This window comes from Capsella rubella, unplaced genomic scaffold (genome assembly GCF_000375325.1).
Source record: "Capsella rubella cultivar Monte Gargano unplaced genomic scaffold, Caprub1_0 scaffold_1, whole genome shotgun sequence".
Taxonomy (NCBI): Eukaryota; Viridiplantae; Streptophyta; class Magnoliopsida; order Brassicales; family Brassicaceae; genus Capsella; species Capsella rubella.
In genome coordinates, this window is record NW_006238923.1 from 6,370,613 (window position 1) to 6,384,545 (window position 13,933).

At 37.4% G+C, this 13,933-nt stretch overlaps 3 protein-coding genes across 4 annotated transcripts; 2 read left to right on the forward strand and 1 right to left on the reverse strand.

Annotated features, from left to right (window-relative positions):
• The first annotated feature begins 184 nt into the window (after positions 1–184).
• On the forward strand, positions 185–4,428 carry LOC17898208 (actin-related protein 4). The gene is made up of 20 exons (XM_006307476.2): positions 185–320; positions 431–522; positions 644–808; positions 886–959; positions 1,035–1,115; positions 1,206–1,266; positions 1,414–1,463; positions 1,616–1,670; positions 1,894–1,971; positions 2,055–2,108; positions 2,359–2,412; positions 2,486–2,546; positions 2,707–2,758; positions 3,137–3,203; positions 3,337–3,399; positions 3,506–3,568; positions 3,687–3,749; positions 3,842–3,906; positions 3,990–4,058; positions 4,159–4,428. The coding sequence occupies exons 1-20, from the start codon at positions 308–310 to the stop codon at positions 4,202–4,204; spliced, it is 1,326 nt and encodes a 441-aa protein (XP_006307538.1). The 5' UTR covers positions 185–307; the 3' UTR covers positions 4,205–4,428.
• A 480-nt stretch (positions 4,429–4,908) lies between these two features.
• On the forward strand, positions 4,909–8,563 carry LOC17897046. 2 transcript variants are annotated; one of them, XM_006306841.2, is made up of 9 exons: positions 4,909–5,267; positions 5,691–5,864; positions 5,965–6,370; positions 6,482–6,768; positions 6,879–6,947; positions 7,060–7,116; positions 7,197–7,249; positions 7,341–7,416; positions 7,505–8,563. In XM_006306841.2, exons 1-9 carry the CDS (start codon positions 5,227–5,229, stop codon positions 8,448–8,450), a joined length of 2,109 nt encoding a protein of 702 aa, XP_006306903.1. In that variant the 5' UTR covers positions 4,909–5,226; the 3' UTR covers positions 8,451–8,563. The 2 variants fall into 2 exon arrangements, with proteins under 2 accessions (XP_006306903.1, XP_023644650.1); XM_023788882.1 differs by lacking the exon at positions 4,909–5,267 and adding an exon at positions 5,393–5,515 and having other exon boundaries at positions 5,686–5,864.
• A 61-nt stretch (positions 8,564–8,624) lies between these two features.
• Positions 8,625–12,932, reverse strand: LOC17898302. Its single transcript, XM_023788883.1, has 14 exons — positions 12,583–12,932; positions 11,801–11,891; positions 11,602–11,683; positions 11,235–11,319; positions 11,030–11,099; positions 10,685–10,754; positions 10,516–10,561; positions 10,167–10,416; positions 9,883–10,088; positions 9,717–9,791; positions 9,559–9,628; positions 9,342–9,422; positions 9,161–9,240; positions 8,625–8,976 (listed from the first exon to the last, which is right to left on the reverse strand). The coding sequence occupies exons 1-14, from the start codon at positions 12,699–12,701 to the stop codon at positions 8,898–8,900; spliced, it is 1,404 nt and encodes a 467-aa protein (XP_023644651.1). The 5' UTR covers positions 12,702–12,932; the 3' UTR covers positions 8,625–8,897.
• Between the last annotated feature and the right edge of the window lie 1,001 nt (positions 12,933–13,933).

Here is a 13,933-nt window from a genome sequence, read left to right on the forward strand (position 1 = left end):
GAAGATATCAAATTGTTTTACTGAAATACATGTTTAGTGAGCATAGGCATTTGGTTCGGTTTACAAAATTGCGTTTACCAAAAAGAGGTAGTCACAAGAGTTGGTTCGGTTTAGAAAACTTGTGTTTGGTTTAAGTTTATCCTGTCATTTAAACCCGAAGGTCCCCACAAGTCGAAGTCACAGTAAAATAAAGATCGACCCGATTCAACTGGATCCGCGATTACAGTGAAACCCGTCCCGTGTTTAAACCCTCCGACGACGAGCTCAGACAGAGAACCTCTCTCCATCCTTTTCGTTCGCTGCAGCCATGTACGGCGGAGGTGGGTTTCTTTTTTAAACCCTTGAATTGCTTTTTCGTCCATCTTTTGCGTCATTTTTGAGCTGTTTTCGTTCAACATTTGATTTTTTTTTTCCGTGGTGGGATTCACAGATGAAGTGTCAGCTATTGTGGTTGACTTGGGTTCGCACACTTGCAAGGCTGGTTACGCCGGAGAAGATGCTCCAAAAGCCGTTTTCCCTTCCGTGAGTCTTGATTTTTGGCATTTGATGTCACTATAAGCTTCATGGTGTTAGTGTAGATTAGCTCAAGTCCCTTGTTTCTCAGACTCTTAGGGTTTTGTTTTGTTTTGGATGTGTTCATAAGGTTATTGGGGCAGTAGATGGGGTAGAAGCCATGGATGTGGATGTTGATTCTACAAAGACTAACTCGAATTCTGAGGATTCAAAGGCCGAGTCTGAAAAAGACAAGGGAAAACGCAAGCTCTATGTTGGATCTCAAGCCTTGAGTTACCGCCGAGACCATATGGAGGTTAGCTTTTCTCGTTAATTAATGTTTAAAGTTTGTAAATTCTTAGGGAAATTACAGATTGCATTTTCTCTCACCAGGTTTTGTCACCCATAAAAGATGGCATAGTGTCTGATTGGGATTTGGTGGACAATATCTGGGATCATGCTTTCAGGTAACTGTGTAAAGCATTATCTTTTGTCTTAATTTTGTGTTTGATTTCATCTCTAATAAAAGTTTCTCTTTCAAGGAGTTGTCTCATGATTGATCCCAAGGAGCATCCCATGCTGCTAGCTGAGCCTCCTCTAAACAGTCAACAGCAGAGAGAGAAGTACGATTTTGCTGCTTTGAAATACCCTTTTTTCTATATTGCATTTTCTTGGAATGTGTTACTGATTTTCTCAAGTCATATGCTTGACAGGGCGGCAGAGCTAATGTTTGAAAAATACAAAGTTCCTGCATTGTTTATGGCTAAGAATCCTGTATCTTCCTTCTACCTTGTGTCATCATTCTTTTGATAGATTATTACGTGGCGATTATTGTAGTGTACTAGTGTTGATCTCCAGCCGGCTTTTGTGTTATCAAATGTATAACTATCTACACAACTTTGGCTTACTTTTTGGTGCTAGGTTCTCACGTCTTTTGCTACTGGGCGTGCTACTTCTTTGGTTGTTGACTGGTAAGTTTTTTTGTACTTAAATTATGACTTTTTCTCTAGTATGTAGAAGCTACTAATGTTCCACTTATGTCCTATATGCTGTGAAAGTCTACCTCGTTTGTGTTTGATGTGGTTAATCTTAGAAGCACTGATGAGATTTTATTGTGTTCCAGCGGTGGAGGATCCACTACTATTTCACCGGTGCATGATGGTTATGTTCTTCAAAAGGTATTTGTGTTACTCAGTTTTGTACGAATTCAGGGCTTTTTGATGCTGTTTCTTTGTGGTTTGAGATTTTCTACTGCAGGAGAATGTTTTCCCATCTTTCATTTCCATAGTGTCATCTGTAGCTGCTATAAATTCTCATACATGTTAATTCTTACCAGTTTTACCTAAACAGCATTGATGTATATTGTAACCCCCCGGTTGTTGACCATACTATTATTTGCAGGCTGTTGTATCATCTCCACTTGGAGGGGAATTTCTCACTGACTGCCTACTGAAAAGTTTGGAGAGTAAAGGAATTAAAGTAAGTTAAACATTTTTTACACTGTTTTTTTTTATCTTTTTGAGCCAATTTACTTGAGTGTTGCTGGTCATTTATTTCTGCAGATAAGACCTAGATACTCTTTCAAGAGGAAGGAAATACGAGCAGGGGAATTCCAGGTGCATATGTAAATCAGTGAATAAACTACTATTTGAGTATTATTTATTTATTGAGATGGAGAAAGAAAGGCTTTTGAAAATTGGTTTTGCGTTCTTGACGTAGAAGACGTGATTTTTATACTAGGCAATGAGACAAAGCAATTGTAGGAGTGATCTCATTTCAATTAGGATTGTTGGCACTTGACAGTAGCAAATTGCTTAGAAATTTTTATAGTACAATATCTTATTTACTCCCTTCAAATCCTTTCAGGTTGAAGATGTAGAAATCCCTGACACCACAGAAAGCTACAAACTCTTCTGCCAGGTTCTGTAATTGATAATGACACCTCGTTTGAAATTTTCTGTTTTTTTATAACTTGGTGATTTTGTCTCAACAGAGGATGATAGTGGGTGATATCAAGGATTCTATCTGTCGAGTTCCTGATACTCCCTATGACGGTATCTTATGTTCTTTCTGTTCACTGGTTTGATAAATTTGGTTTTCATCAATGCTAACTTGCTTAGAGTGGTTTGAGAGTTGAATGTTAGATACTTCTTATCTTTTAATGTTATTAATCACGTAACCTTAATTTTCCTGTTGTGATGAATTTATCTGCAGACAAATCATATTCAAACATCCCAACTACGTCATACGAGCTTCCTGATGGCCAGTAAGCTCCATTTTATATGTCTATTCTGTTTTTTTGTGTGCAATGTACATGCAACCACTGCTTTTATTTTCCATGTATAAGGTTTTATGTTATTTTCTAGACAAATGTACCAATGTTGTGAACCTTTTAAAGATGATATAAGTTGTTAGTTGGATCTGAGTTGTTAAAGCCATTGACATATAAGTTTAGAAGAGTCAAACATTGATTTTGAAAATCTGCGTGGAATATAATGTGACAATTGAGAATTAAATAGATAACAGAAAGTGTTTTGAACAAAAAAGAAGCATAAAAGAGAAGTGCTAGCTTTGTTAAAAAGGAAGCTGTATCCTTTTACCTTTTAAGTCTGTCTTAATATCTCATTTACCATGTCTATTGCAGGACGCTTGAGATTGGTGCTGATAGGTTCAAAGTTCCTGATGTGATGTTTAACCCCCCCATTGTTCAGGTACACCATTTAAGGACGATGAGTATGACGGATGATTCTTAAGACATTTTGTTTCTTCTCTTGACGTGTTTTGAGACCTGAAATTATTCGTCAAAGATTTTCTTTACGTTTCCATGTCTATTGGAATTTGCAGACGATTCCTGGAATGGAGAAGTATGCAGACATGATTCCTTCTGTTCGTGGGTTACCACACATGGTATATGCATCATCTTTAGCCACTGCAAAGCTTCGGTCTCGTAACTTTGTGTAACTCCACATTCCGTTTTATTAACTTGCACAGTCCATGTTGTTAACTTGTACAGGTCATGGAGAGCATCAATAAATGTGATGTAGATATCCGGAGAGAGTTGTATAGTAGCATACTGGTAAATAACATATTATGTCCTTAAATCCCTAGTTAAATTTGTAAAAAAATATATCAACAATATCTTTAGTTTTCTTGGACGTGGATGATATTCGTACCTTCTTCTTGCATTATGTCAGCTTGCTGGTGGCACATCATCAATGCAACAGTTGAAAGAACGTCTCGAGAAGGACTTGATCGAAGTATTGTGTTTTCACTCTTTTTTGCTGTCTTCTAATCTTTCTTAGTTGTTGAAGTGGCGAAAATCATTTATTGGCCTATATCATTGTTTCAGGAGTCTCCTCACTCAGCTCGAGTAAAAGTGTTGGCAAGTGGTAACACAACAGAAAGAAGATTCAGGTTTGGATATATAGTGTTTATTCGTTGCTCTCGTGAGACCCCAAATATTGGTTGGATCAACAGACATGTTTATGTATGTGCAGTGTATGGATAGGAGGGAGTATATTGGCATCACTGGGATCATTTCAACAGATGTGGTTCTCCAAGTCTGAGTAAGTCTCTGTTCTGTTCTTCCTCTGATGAAAGTCGGAAAGAAACTGTAATTTGTCTCTCTCTTGACACTCACAAGCTTTCGGATTGTGTAAATGGTAGGTACGAGGAACATGGAGCATCTTACATTCAGAGAAAATGCCCTTAAAAGCACCTTGTGAATCTGTGGAGCCTGAGAAGACGAAAACTTGGAAACTAATGTCCCTAGTTATTTTCATTGTGCTTGGTTTGATCTTTGAGTATTGATACTTGACTAAACCTTTGGAGTGAGTTAGAGATGAACAAGCATTTTGGTGATATTTCCCTGAACCTTTTTGGAGCAAGTCTTTGATTTAGGAAAATGACAGATATTATTTTAAATATTTTTTGTAATCACTGTCGTGGAGAGGTGAGGTGGTAAATGAAATGAAGAAAAAAAAAAAAGGATTATCTCTAATTGCGAATAAAAAAAGGAACGTTAACACGTGGAAGATGTTTCGTTGCTTTATCAGATATCCGAACAATCTGGACCGTCCACATCATCACGAAGGATTCAGGAACCAAGGTAATTCACGAACTAAAAAAACAAGCGTAACGAATCTAACCAGCTTTATCGTGTCTTTCAAAAATGCAAATGACTTCGAAATTGCAAAATTCCGGTCTTTTTGAAATATCTTCAACACAAAATCCTATATATAGCTTTATAATTGTGAACCACAAGATAATAATATATAAGTAACTAATATTGGTAAGGAAATGGCTTTATTTAAATTTTTTTTTTATATATATAAAAACGAACGTGAATTAACTTCTCCGCCACTGCATACTTACGTGTCATGTCTCCATATCCGCATGCAAAATCCAATAGATGACACATTCTGAATCATCCAGTAATACATACCCACGTGTCACCCTGTGTCTCGTCGTCTCTCTAAATAACGTTTACCGACCCTCCTCCTGTGGACGGCTAGAATCTGAATCGCCGTCGTGCCCTACTTTATCGGATTTCAATCTCCCTCCTCAACACACTCTCTCACCAAATCCTCGACGATTACGGCTTCTTTTTTTTTTTTTCTGGGCCTTTTGATTTTGGATTTTATAAATCTTGTTTTCATTTTCCAGAAAGCTGTCCTTTTGTTTTCTTCTGGGTAATTTGAAATTTTTTATATTGAGGACCCGAAAACAACGATCATGCAGAGGATCGTCGACAATGCTCTTGCCGTCACGAAAGAGTGAGTCCCTGTCTCTGTCTCTGTTCGATGCCCAACATTATTAGTGTCTATCAGTCCATGCTTACTGTTTTGTGATCTCTGATTTTAGAAATCTATTGTTTCCTTAGTTAACGTCAGTATATTTGATTTTGATTTTGGATATGGAAGATGCCAATGTTGAGCCTGTGGTTGTTTTCTTATCCTTAAGATGCCAATCTGATTTTGTTGTTGTTTCTTCGAACCAAGGTTTCTTATTAGTGTGCTTTTACGTAAGCTATCTATTAACTTATTACTCCTGTCATAATTTCTAGTGATGATTATTCTCTTTGTTTTGGATAGTTTCTTTACTTAAAACTCGTTCCCGATTTCTGATTGGTGGTATTAGTATGTTCTTAGTTGTCCAAAAATGCTTAAGCTTACTAAAAATTTCTTCTTTTAGTACAGGTCAGTGAAAACTTTGACTTATGAGTCTTTGAACAACGTTGCAAGATGCATTAATGGAGTTTCTGCACTTCTCTTGACACTTCTTCCGGGAAAGTCCAATATTCTTGAAGGTCTTCATGGATGGGAGCTAAGGCCTACGTTACGTGGACCTCGTTTACCACGCTGGATGCATAAGTATAAATCTCTTCATTCTCTCTAACACTTCTCTCTGGCTTGCCTTGTAGCAGTATTGTAATCCTTCCTCTCTACTCTCCCTTGATTTTTGCGGTTGCAGTGGAGTTTCCTCTTTCAACCACTTCATTCACGAGCTCTCTGTGGATTCTGATACTTCAAGCTTGGAGTATTCCTCTGGTGATGATGATAGTGATGGCATGTCCACGCCTCCATCCCCCTTGTCTCAAACCTCACTCCGCTCTTGGGCTAGTCTTCCTGCAAACTACGAAAGCCATTGGACTGAGTGGATAACGCTCATTGTTTGGTGGGTTTTACTACCTGCCCGGATCCTTCTTTGGGTACCATTATCTCTTTTACGTTTTGTTGGCAGACGTAATTCAAGAATGTCGCCTATGAGCCCAGGGAGGTACGGACATTCTTCTAGACCTTATTTTAGCAAAGCTATCCCAGGGAAAGAGCATGATGTCCCTAACCGAACTACTGATAGAAGACGCGGAGTCATTGAGGTTTGTGTGGATGAACAATACTTTCATAGGCTGCATCTCGTTCTGTTATCAGAGATTCACATTTCCCATTCTTGAAATTTTCTCATACACTCCTATATTCTCTTTTCTCAGGACCTTCAGCTTGGTATCGAGATCTTTATAGAAGCAATATTTGATTTCTTTCACAAGGCCGCACATCTTCTTTTTTCTCCATCAGAAACGTTTGGAATAGTTTTATCATGGTTCTCTTCCCCCAGTCACAGTCACATCTCTAAAGGAAACTACAGAGAGGTTTCGGATGATGTTATCGTGCAGACTGCCACTCTGGGAGATAATGATTCATCTCCTACAGAAAGAACAACAATGAGCTTATATAATACAGATACTCGGACTTGTCAAGATGTTATAACAGAGCTTGGGTAAGGAGAAAATGTGTAGAAGAGACTTCGTGCATCATTGTATTTTACTTGTGTTGGTACTCTACTATTTACCCTTTTCATACAACTTCTCTTAATTATAATCTTGATAGGTATCCATATGAAGCTATTCGAGTTGTTACATCAGATGGATATGGTCTTCTCTTGGAAAGGATACCAAGGTATAGAGTCTTTTTTTTTTTTTTTTGACATCAGGTATAGAGTCTATTATGGTTCAGCTTCAGTAAGTTCCTAGATTGTGTAGTAATTAATCTCCTCTTATGTATTTCCTAGACGAGATGCAAGGAAAGCTGTTTACTTGCAGCATGGTGTAATGGACTCTTCAATGGGGTGAGTTTCATAGTCAATTTCTTTGTTGACTTGTCAGGATTTTTTTGCCTTTGGTTTTTCATCTGTACCTATATCTTCAGATGGGTATCAAATGGTGTTGTTGGATCTCCCGCCTTTGCTGCTTATGATCAAGGTACGTGCCAAAAAGTTCCTTATTTCTCAAGTCACTTTATGTGATAAATTTGTAAATTTACCATATGTTTTACTCTTATTTATCTTGTCAGGCTATGATGTTTTCCTAGGGAACTTTCGAGGTTTAGTTTCAAGAGATCATGTGAACAAAAACATATCCTCAAAAGAGTAAGTATATAGGGTATTGAATAAGCTGCTTCTTTATGGATTTGATTTTTTGTGTACTTCTTTATTGATGGATCCTCAAATTATGCAGATTCTGGCGTTACTCCATCAATGAGCATGCAACGGAAGATATCCCAGCTATGATAGAGAAGATTCACGATATCAAAACTTCAGAACTGATACTCTATCAGCCTGCTATGGAAGAGGTAGTAAAAGAGGAGCAACCTTATAAGCTCTGTGTTGTATCTCACAGTTTAGGCGGCGCCGCAGTTCTGATGTATGTGATCACCCGTAAAATCGAAGAGAAACCACACAGATTCTCGAGACTGATCTTGCTTTCGCCTGCTGGATTCCATGATGATTCCAACCTGTGTTTCACGTTCATGGAGTACACATTCCTTCTCTTGAGTCCTGTTCTATCCAGGATTGTTCCCGCTTTCTACATTCCCACTAAATTTTTCCGGATGCTTCTCAACAAGTTAGCTCGAGATTTTCATAACTATCCTGCTGTTGGTGGATTGGTCCAGACATTGATGAGTTATGTGGTTGGCGGAGATAGCTCGAATTGGGTTGGAGTCATGGGTTTGCCTCACTATAACATGAACGATATGCCGGCTGTATCCTTCCGTGTGGCTCAGCATCTTGCTCAGATTAAACATAGCGGTAAGTTTAAGATGTTTGACTACGGTAGCAGTTCAGCTAATATGGAGGTCTACGGGTCTCCTGAGCCACTCGATCTTGGGGAGTTTTACGGATTGATTGATGTGCCCGTTGATTTAGTAGCCGGAAAGAAAGATAAAGTGATTAGACCTTCAATGGTTAGGAAACATTATAACGTAATGAGAGATTCAGGGGTTGATGTTTCTTACAACGAGTTTGAGTATGCTCATTTGGACTTCACCTTCTCTCACCGCGAAGAGCTTTTGGCCTATGTGATGTCGCGGTTGCTGCTCGTGGAGCCAACACAGACTCAGACGGTTCATAAGAAAGCGATGAAGCTGAAGAAGAAAACGGAAACAGGCAAACCCCGTCTGTGAACTACCAAAATAGGTTTATATAGAGTTTCCGGTGTGTTATTTGTAAAGATTTTGTTCAAAAGAGATCAGCTTAGAACAGTGTATATATATGGATATGGTCTTTGGTACCTGTTTATGTCAGTGTCACTTTCCATAACAAGTACTTAGTGACTGATTTATCCACAAAAGGTAGAATGGAATACACAAAGACAGACGGATGATATACAGACTTTGTATGTTACAGCTAAAGTATGTAAGAGACTGCATGAGGTTTTCTACAGAAATTACATATATGTATACACCTATACTTTTCTTTTTTTTTATATTCAATGCTGATTCAGACAAATAAAAAGATTCAGCAAAAACATCAGAAGTTTGGGCAACAGTATGGGTAAAATGGTATGTTTGTCCTGGAGCATCAACCTCAAATCCTACTCTCGAACATGCATGGGCCAAAGTTAGACACACTCAAACGTCGTATACAGACAGTCGTTTTTCAATGTCTATACGACATATTGGACAGGTTGTACACTTGTCTGCACAAAGCCTGCAAATTCACAAAAACATTTTGATTCAGTCATGGCCAGATTAGAATTTCAAACATGTAGCCTATCTAAAATTATATATTGATATGACCTCATAGATTCCTAGTTTCTTTATATGGTCTTTGCAGACGAACTGAGTGACCAATGCCTACACTTCTAAGTATACTATGATTTAAGTCTCGTTACCTGCAGAGAACGCGGTGTCTACATGGAAGCAGTACCAAACTGATTTCTTTTTCAAAGCAAACCCTACACAGCACTTTCTCCTGGAGTAAAAGACACATTGACACAGGATTAAGCCAAAGGGAAAAGTAAAATAGATAAGAGGGGAGTTAAAAAAAACCATTGTGCCTAATAATGCATATACATTTTGCAGTCTTTCATATTCCTGCTGGCTGAATTTTGTGATTTCGGTTTGTTCACCAAGAGCTGCTTGAAGTCTCCACACCTAAAGGTATGAGATTGAATGCAAAAAACATAAGTAACTCTAAAACTAGAAGACAGATTCGACAACGAACAGAACCTAAAGTTAATATCAGCACTGACTTGGAAAAGAAAAATGTATAAAAGAGAAGTAAAGTCACCTCTTCAGCAAGATCTTCCTTTGGCATTTTCTTGACAATCTCAGGCGGATGACCACTGAAAGTATTGTAACTGCACAAGCATATTATAATGAAATATTCAACAGGTCCCATAACATATTTTATTCGACAATATAGACATTTGGGATATACTAACTAACCCAGATTCTCTATCAAAGTACAGTCGCGCTTGTTCCTCACGGCTTCCTTCGTCAATCGACCACCAACCTAATAGCCTGAGTGGGTGAGAGCATTGATTGATATCTGTTAGTATTAATTTTTGTGAATCAAAACCTTTTAGGAAAAACAGACGAACGTGTTTGTCACCTGGAACCATGGTGCAAGAATCCCAAGCAATCATGGGCACTTGATGAAAATCTAAAATACAATCCTGGACCAGCTTCCCCGCGCAATAAGAGGACGATCTTCTCTATGAGTTTGGATGCGGCAAAGAGAACACCGAGGCCTTGCAGCAGGAATAGTGGAGAAAACAGTAGTGGAATAGATATATCCTTCGCTCCTTCAGGAGTTCCCTGAAAGTTTAAGCCGTTAGTTTTTTTCAATATTGTCCAAAGGCAATATGGTAATTTAGAGAGATATGTGATGTATACCTCTAGATACATGCAAAGGACAACTTGAAATACAATAATGGGAATCTTTAACATATGACCACCAATATCTTGCAAACCGCACAATCTATCTTGGTCCCTATCCTCTTCTGGAGCAACCACAAGGCCACTGTTCCAGTCAAGATATCTGATAGTGGTGGAAGATGACCCAGCTTCTCGGGCGCGTGAGCTTCTATGGATTACTGGGTTGGACCATTTTGTGCAAACAAGAAAAGCAAAGCACTCGGCAATTCTGCAGGCACACCATGTAATCCATTAAATTCATAATCATTTCTACCGTAAAAATGACAAGTGCTTCTTAAATACATAAAGAAAGACCACGACATCATACCCAAAATTTATGAATAAGTCCCACCAGCCAAGAGCAACTACATCGCCTGTGTATTTAAAATAATACAAGAAAAAGAGACTAAGAACAAAATAATCCCATCAACGATATGATTTAAACAGGCCAACAGATACAACAGATTCAGGGAAAAATTCAAGAGTGAAGGTATTACCAGAAAGCTTTAGGAGGGTAAAGAACGTAGCAACCAAAGTGAACACCATGGAAATTGCAACCCAGAAATGCTGCAGGCAACAAGGAAAAAGCATCTAAATGTTTATATTGAGAACTGGCTAGCTTCCTCCGCAATGAACAAGAGATTAGAAATCCCAAGCCTGTGTTTGTGAAAACTAGAAAATTACAGAAATTGGTCAAAAGGTCCTCATTTCTCAGTCCTAAGTTTTTTAATCGGATCTCCGTTCACGGTTGACAGTTTGATCTTGCCTAAGTATTTAAAACAGAACAGCTGAACCAAGCCTCGGCCTTAAAATAATTTATGCAACACACTTGTGGGACTTACAGGAAGTGCCTCCCATATTGCGTCATCAGTTATGCTGTCATCGTCTCCTGGCATCAACGCTCGACACATTCTGAAAATAAAGCTTGCAGTAATTAGGAACTTCACATCTATACGATTTAGCTTTTTGTGTTCACCAGACACATAGACCAAGTGTCTTTGTTTTAGAAGTTAACTGAAACAAGTAATTTTACAAAACAGTTAAAACCTCAAATTGTCCACCAGTATTGTTAACTCAAATGCCAATAAGGGCAAGAATGCAATCTTCAGGCTCACCGCTGGTGGCCAATCAGCTGCATTTAAGATAGAAGAGGTTACAATCCAATGAAATGGGAGAAAATGGAATAATATTCCTTCAAACAGAATCGAGAAAATTGTAACACAAAAACTAATTTTTGATGTCCTCCAATTTAACCATTCATATAATATGACACAGTAATCAAACGGTAGCAAGAAGAAACTTTGAAGATGAGATAGCCAACGTTTAGAAATATATCAGTGTGTCCCCATGCCGAATAGTCAAATACTAGCACACAAACAATGCCCTGAAGTGAGGAAAGTTGCAGGAAACTTACCATAACTCTCAAGGTATATACAGAGGAGTAATTCGAATGATACAAGCAACGGTGTCGCGACAACCGCATGGCATGGAGCCCACTGTATTATAGCAAAAGGAATCAAATACAAATCAGTACAATTTACTGGAAGATTCATAAGAAGTGAATTTGAGTAACATTTTAGGCTAAAAGAGGTAAGTAAAGAAAAAGAGCATACATGACGGTTTCGGGGAGCAACAGGAGCAGGAAGAGAGAATCTTCCCCTAGCAACAACTGCATGAAAAGCCCACAGCGGGAAAAACACCATCCTACACAACACCAAATACAGAGATTTGTAAATCATGTTTCTAAAAGGCAATGAAGAAAACTGATAAGATCATCAGACCCAAGAAAAAAAAAAGTAAAGCTGAATCCTTTGAAGAGGAACACCAACAAGATAACATGATAATTGTTATAATCCTCATTGAACGAACCCTTTTGTCACTTGAAAACAAACGTAGTCATATAGTAAAACGAATACCTGTAAAGGATGCAACTCTTTTTACAGTCTTTGATACAAAATGTTGTATATACAAATGAGTTTCCAAAAATTGCAACAAATGTATACAGTATAGACTATTGACTTCATTGGTTTTGTTGCTATAAACGGCAATAGAAACAAGGAAGGAATCAGAGATTGTTGAAGGAGCGAGCTGCTTTTTTCAATTCTCTGAACCAAAAAAAAAAAACAATTCATCTAAGACGAAAGAGACAACCTTTAGCTTCGAAAATTCAACGGGGCCAAGAAAAAAGCAAAAAAAAAAAAAAAAAGGGTCCTCAAATCCAAAATCCCCAAATTTGTAAAATCAGGTAACGACTGATTCTCAAACCTCAAAATGAAAATCGAAATCGAACCAATCAGAACAAGAACAACAACAAAAGTAGGAAAAGTGAGTCATGCACTGCACCCCAATTAGAAGAGAAATGAGAGCTGAAAGAGATGATAAGAAAGAGACGAACCACCATGAGCAAGAGACGGTGGTGTGATCAAGCTTAAGCACCAACAAAAGCGTGAAAGAGAAGAGTAAGCTATGAGCCGCCAAGGCTTGTATCGACTTGAGCACTCTTCTACAACTCATCCCTCCCTTATATCTCTCTCTGTCTAACAACGAAGAATCACTCCCTTCTCAAATCCCATGAATAAAAAATATATCAAATCTCTATCTCTCTTTATAATCCTCTCTAATCTAAAGTCGAGTAAATTGGAGAATACGCCATTCGAGAAATGCTGCAAACGTTTTTGTTATTAATGGACCCTTCTGTGTATATCTTGTATCTTCTCCTTCCTCTTTGTTTTTATTTTTTTTGTATAATAATAATAAGAATTTATTTGGAAGCAAAAACAAACAAAATCATGATTAATAAGTGGGTGTTATTGAATATTGTATTTTAAGGGAATCTGAGGTATTTTAAAATTTAGGGGGTGTTATTGAACAAAGGTTTTTAATGGATTTGAATTATTAGTGGATTTTAGAAATCAATGGATTTGTAAATGCATTTATCGTGGGATTAAGGTGGATTTCTATGTCATTAGTGGATTTGAAAGATATTACTAACAGGATTTGAAAGTCACTGTTAATGGACTTTATTTTTTTAATGTTAAATAAAAATAAGATAAACTACCAATAAATTATGTTAACTGTATCCAAATTAATAAATTAACTAATTGTTCCCATCACGATCCATTACGATGACTTCTCCTTATTGTTATTAAACGTCTTTCAAAACAAAACCTTTGGAACCATATTAGTATGATGAGTTGAAAGGCTGAAGTTAGTTACACGGGAGAGACCATGTCTCTGTTGCAATCATTAAATCAAAAGTTTTGGGCATCATATCGATAAATCACTTCTTAATACAAATTGTATCAGTTTCCAATTCGTCATTCGAGAATTCAGGGTAACGAGATAGGTCTACGATGGTAACTCCATTACCAACAAAAGAGTGGAAGAGAGAATGATTCATAAAAAAAAATCAGGTTGGTGTGAAACAGTGATCATTTGGTAAGAGCAAACCTGGGTAGAGCCATCCTTTTTTTTTTCCTTACTCATTCTGAATGAGAGAAAGAGAGAGACTGAAATACTTGAGAATTATGTGGGATTCTGTTTGTTCATATTTTTAGAGTGAAATACGTTAAAATCCAAAGTACCATGAAATCCTATGAATATTCAATAACAATTGTTTTAGAAGTATTCTAAAATACATTAAACAAATACACTATCCAATAACAGCAGATTTTAATGTACTTTTTAAAATACTTAATTGAATAACACTAAATTTTAAAATACCTCAGATTCCCTTAAAATACAAT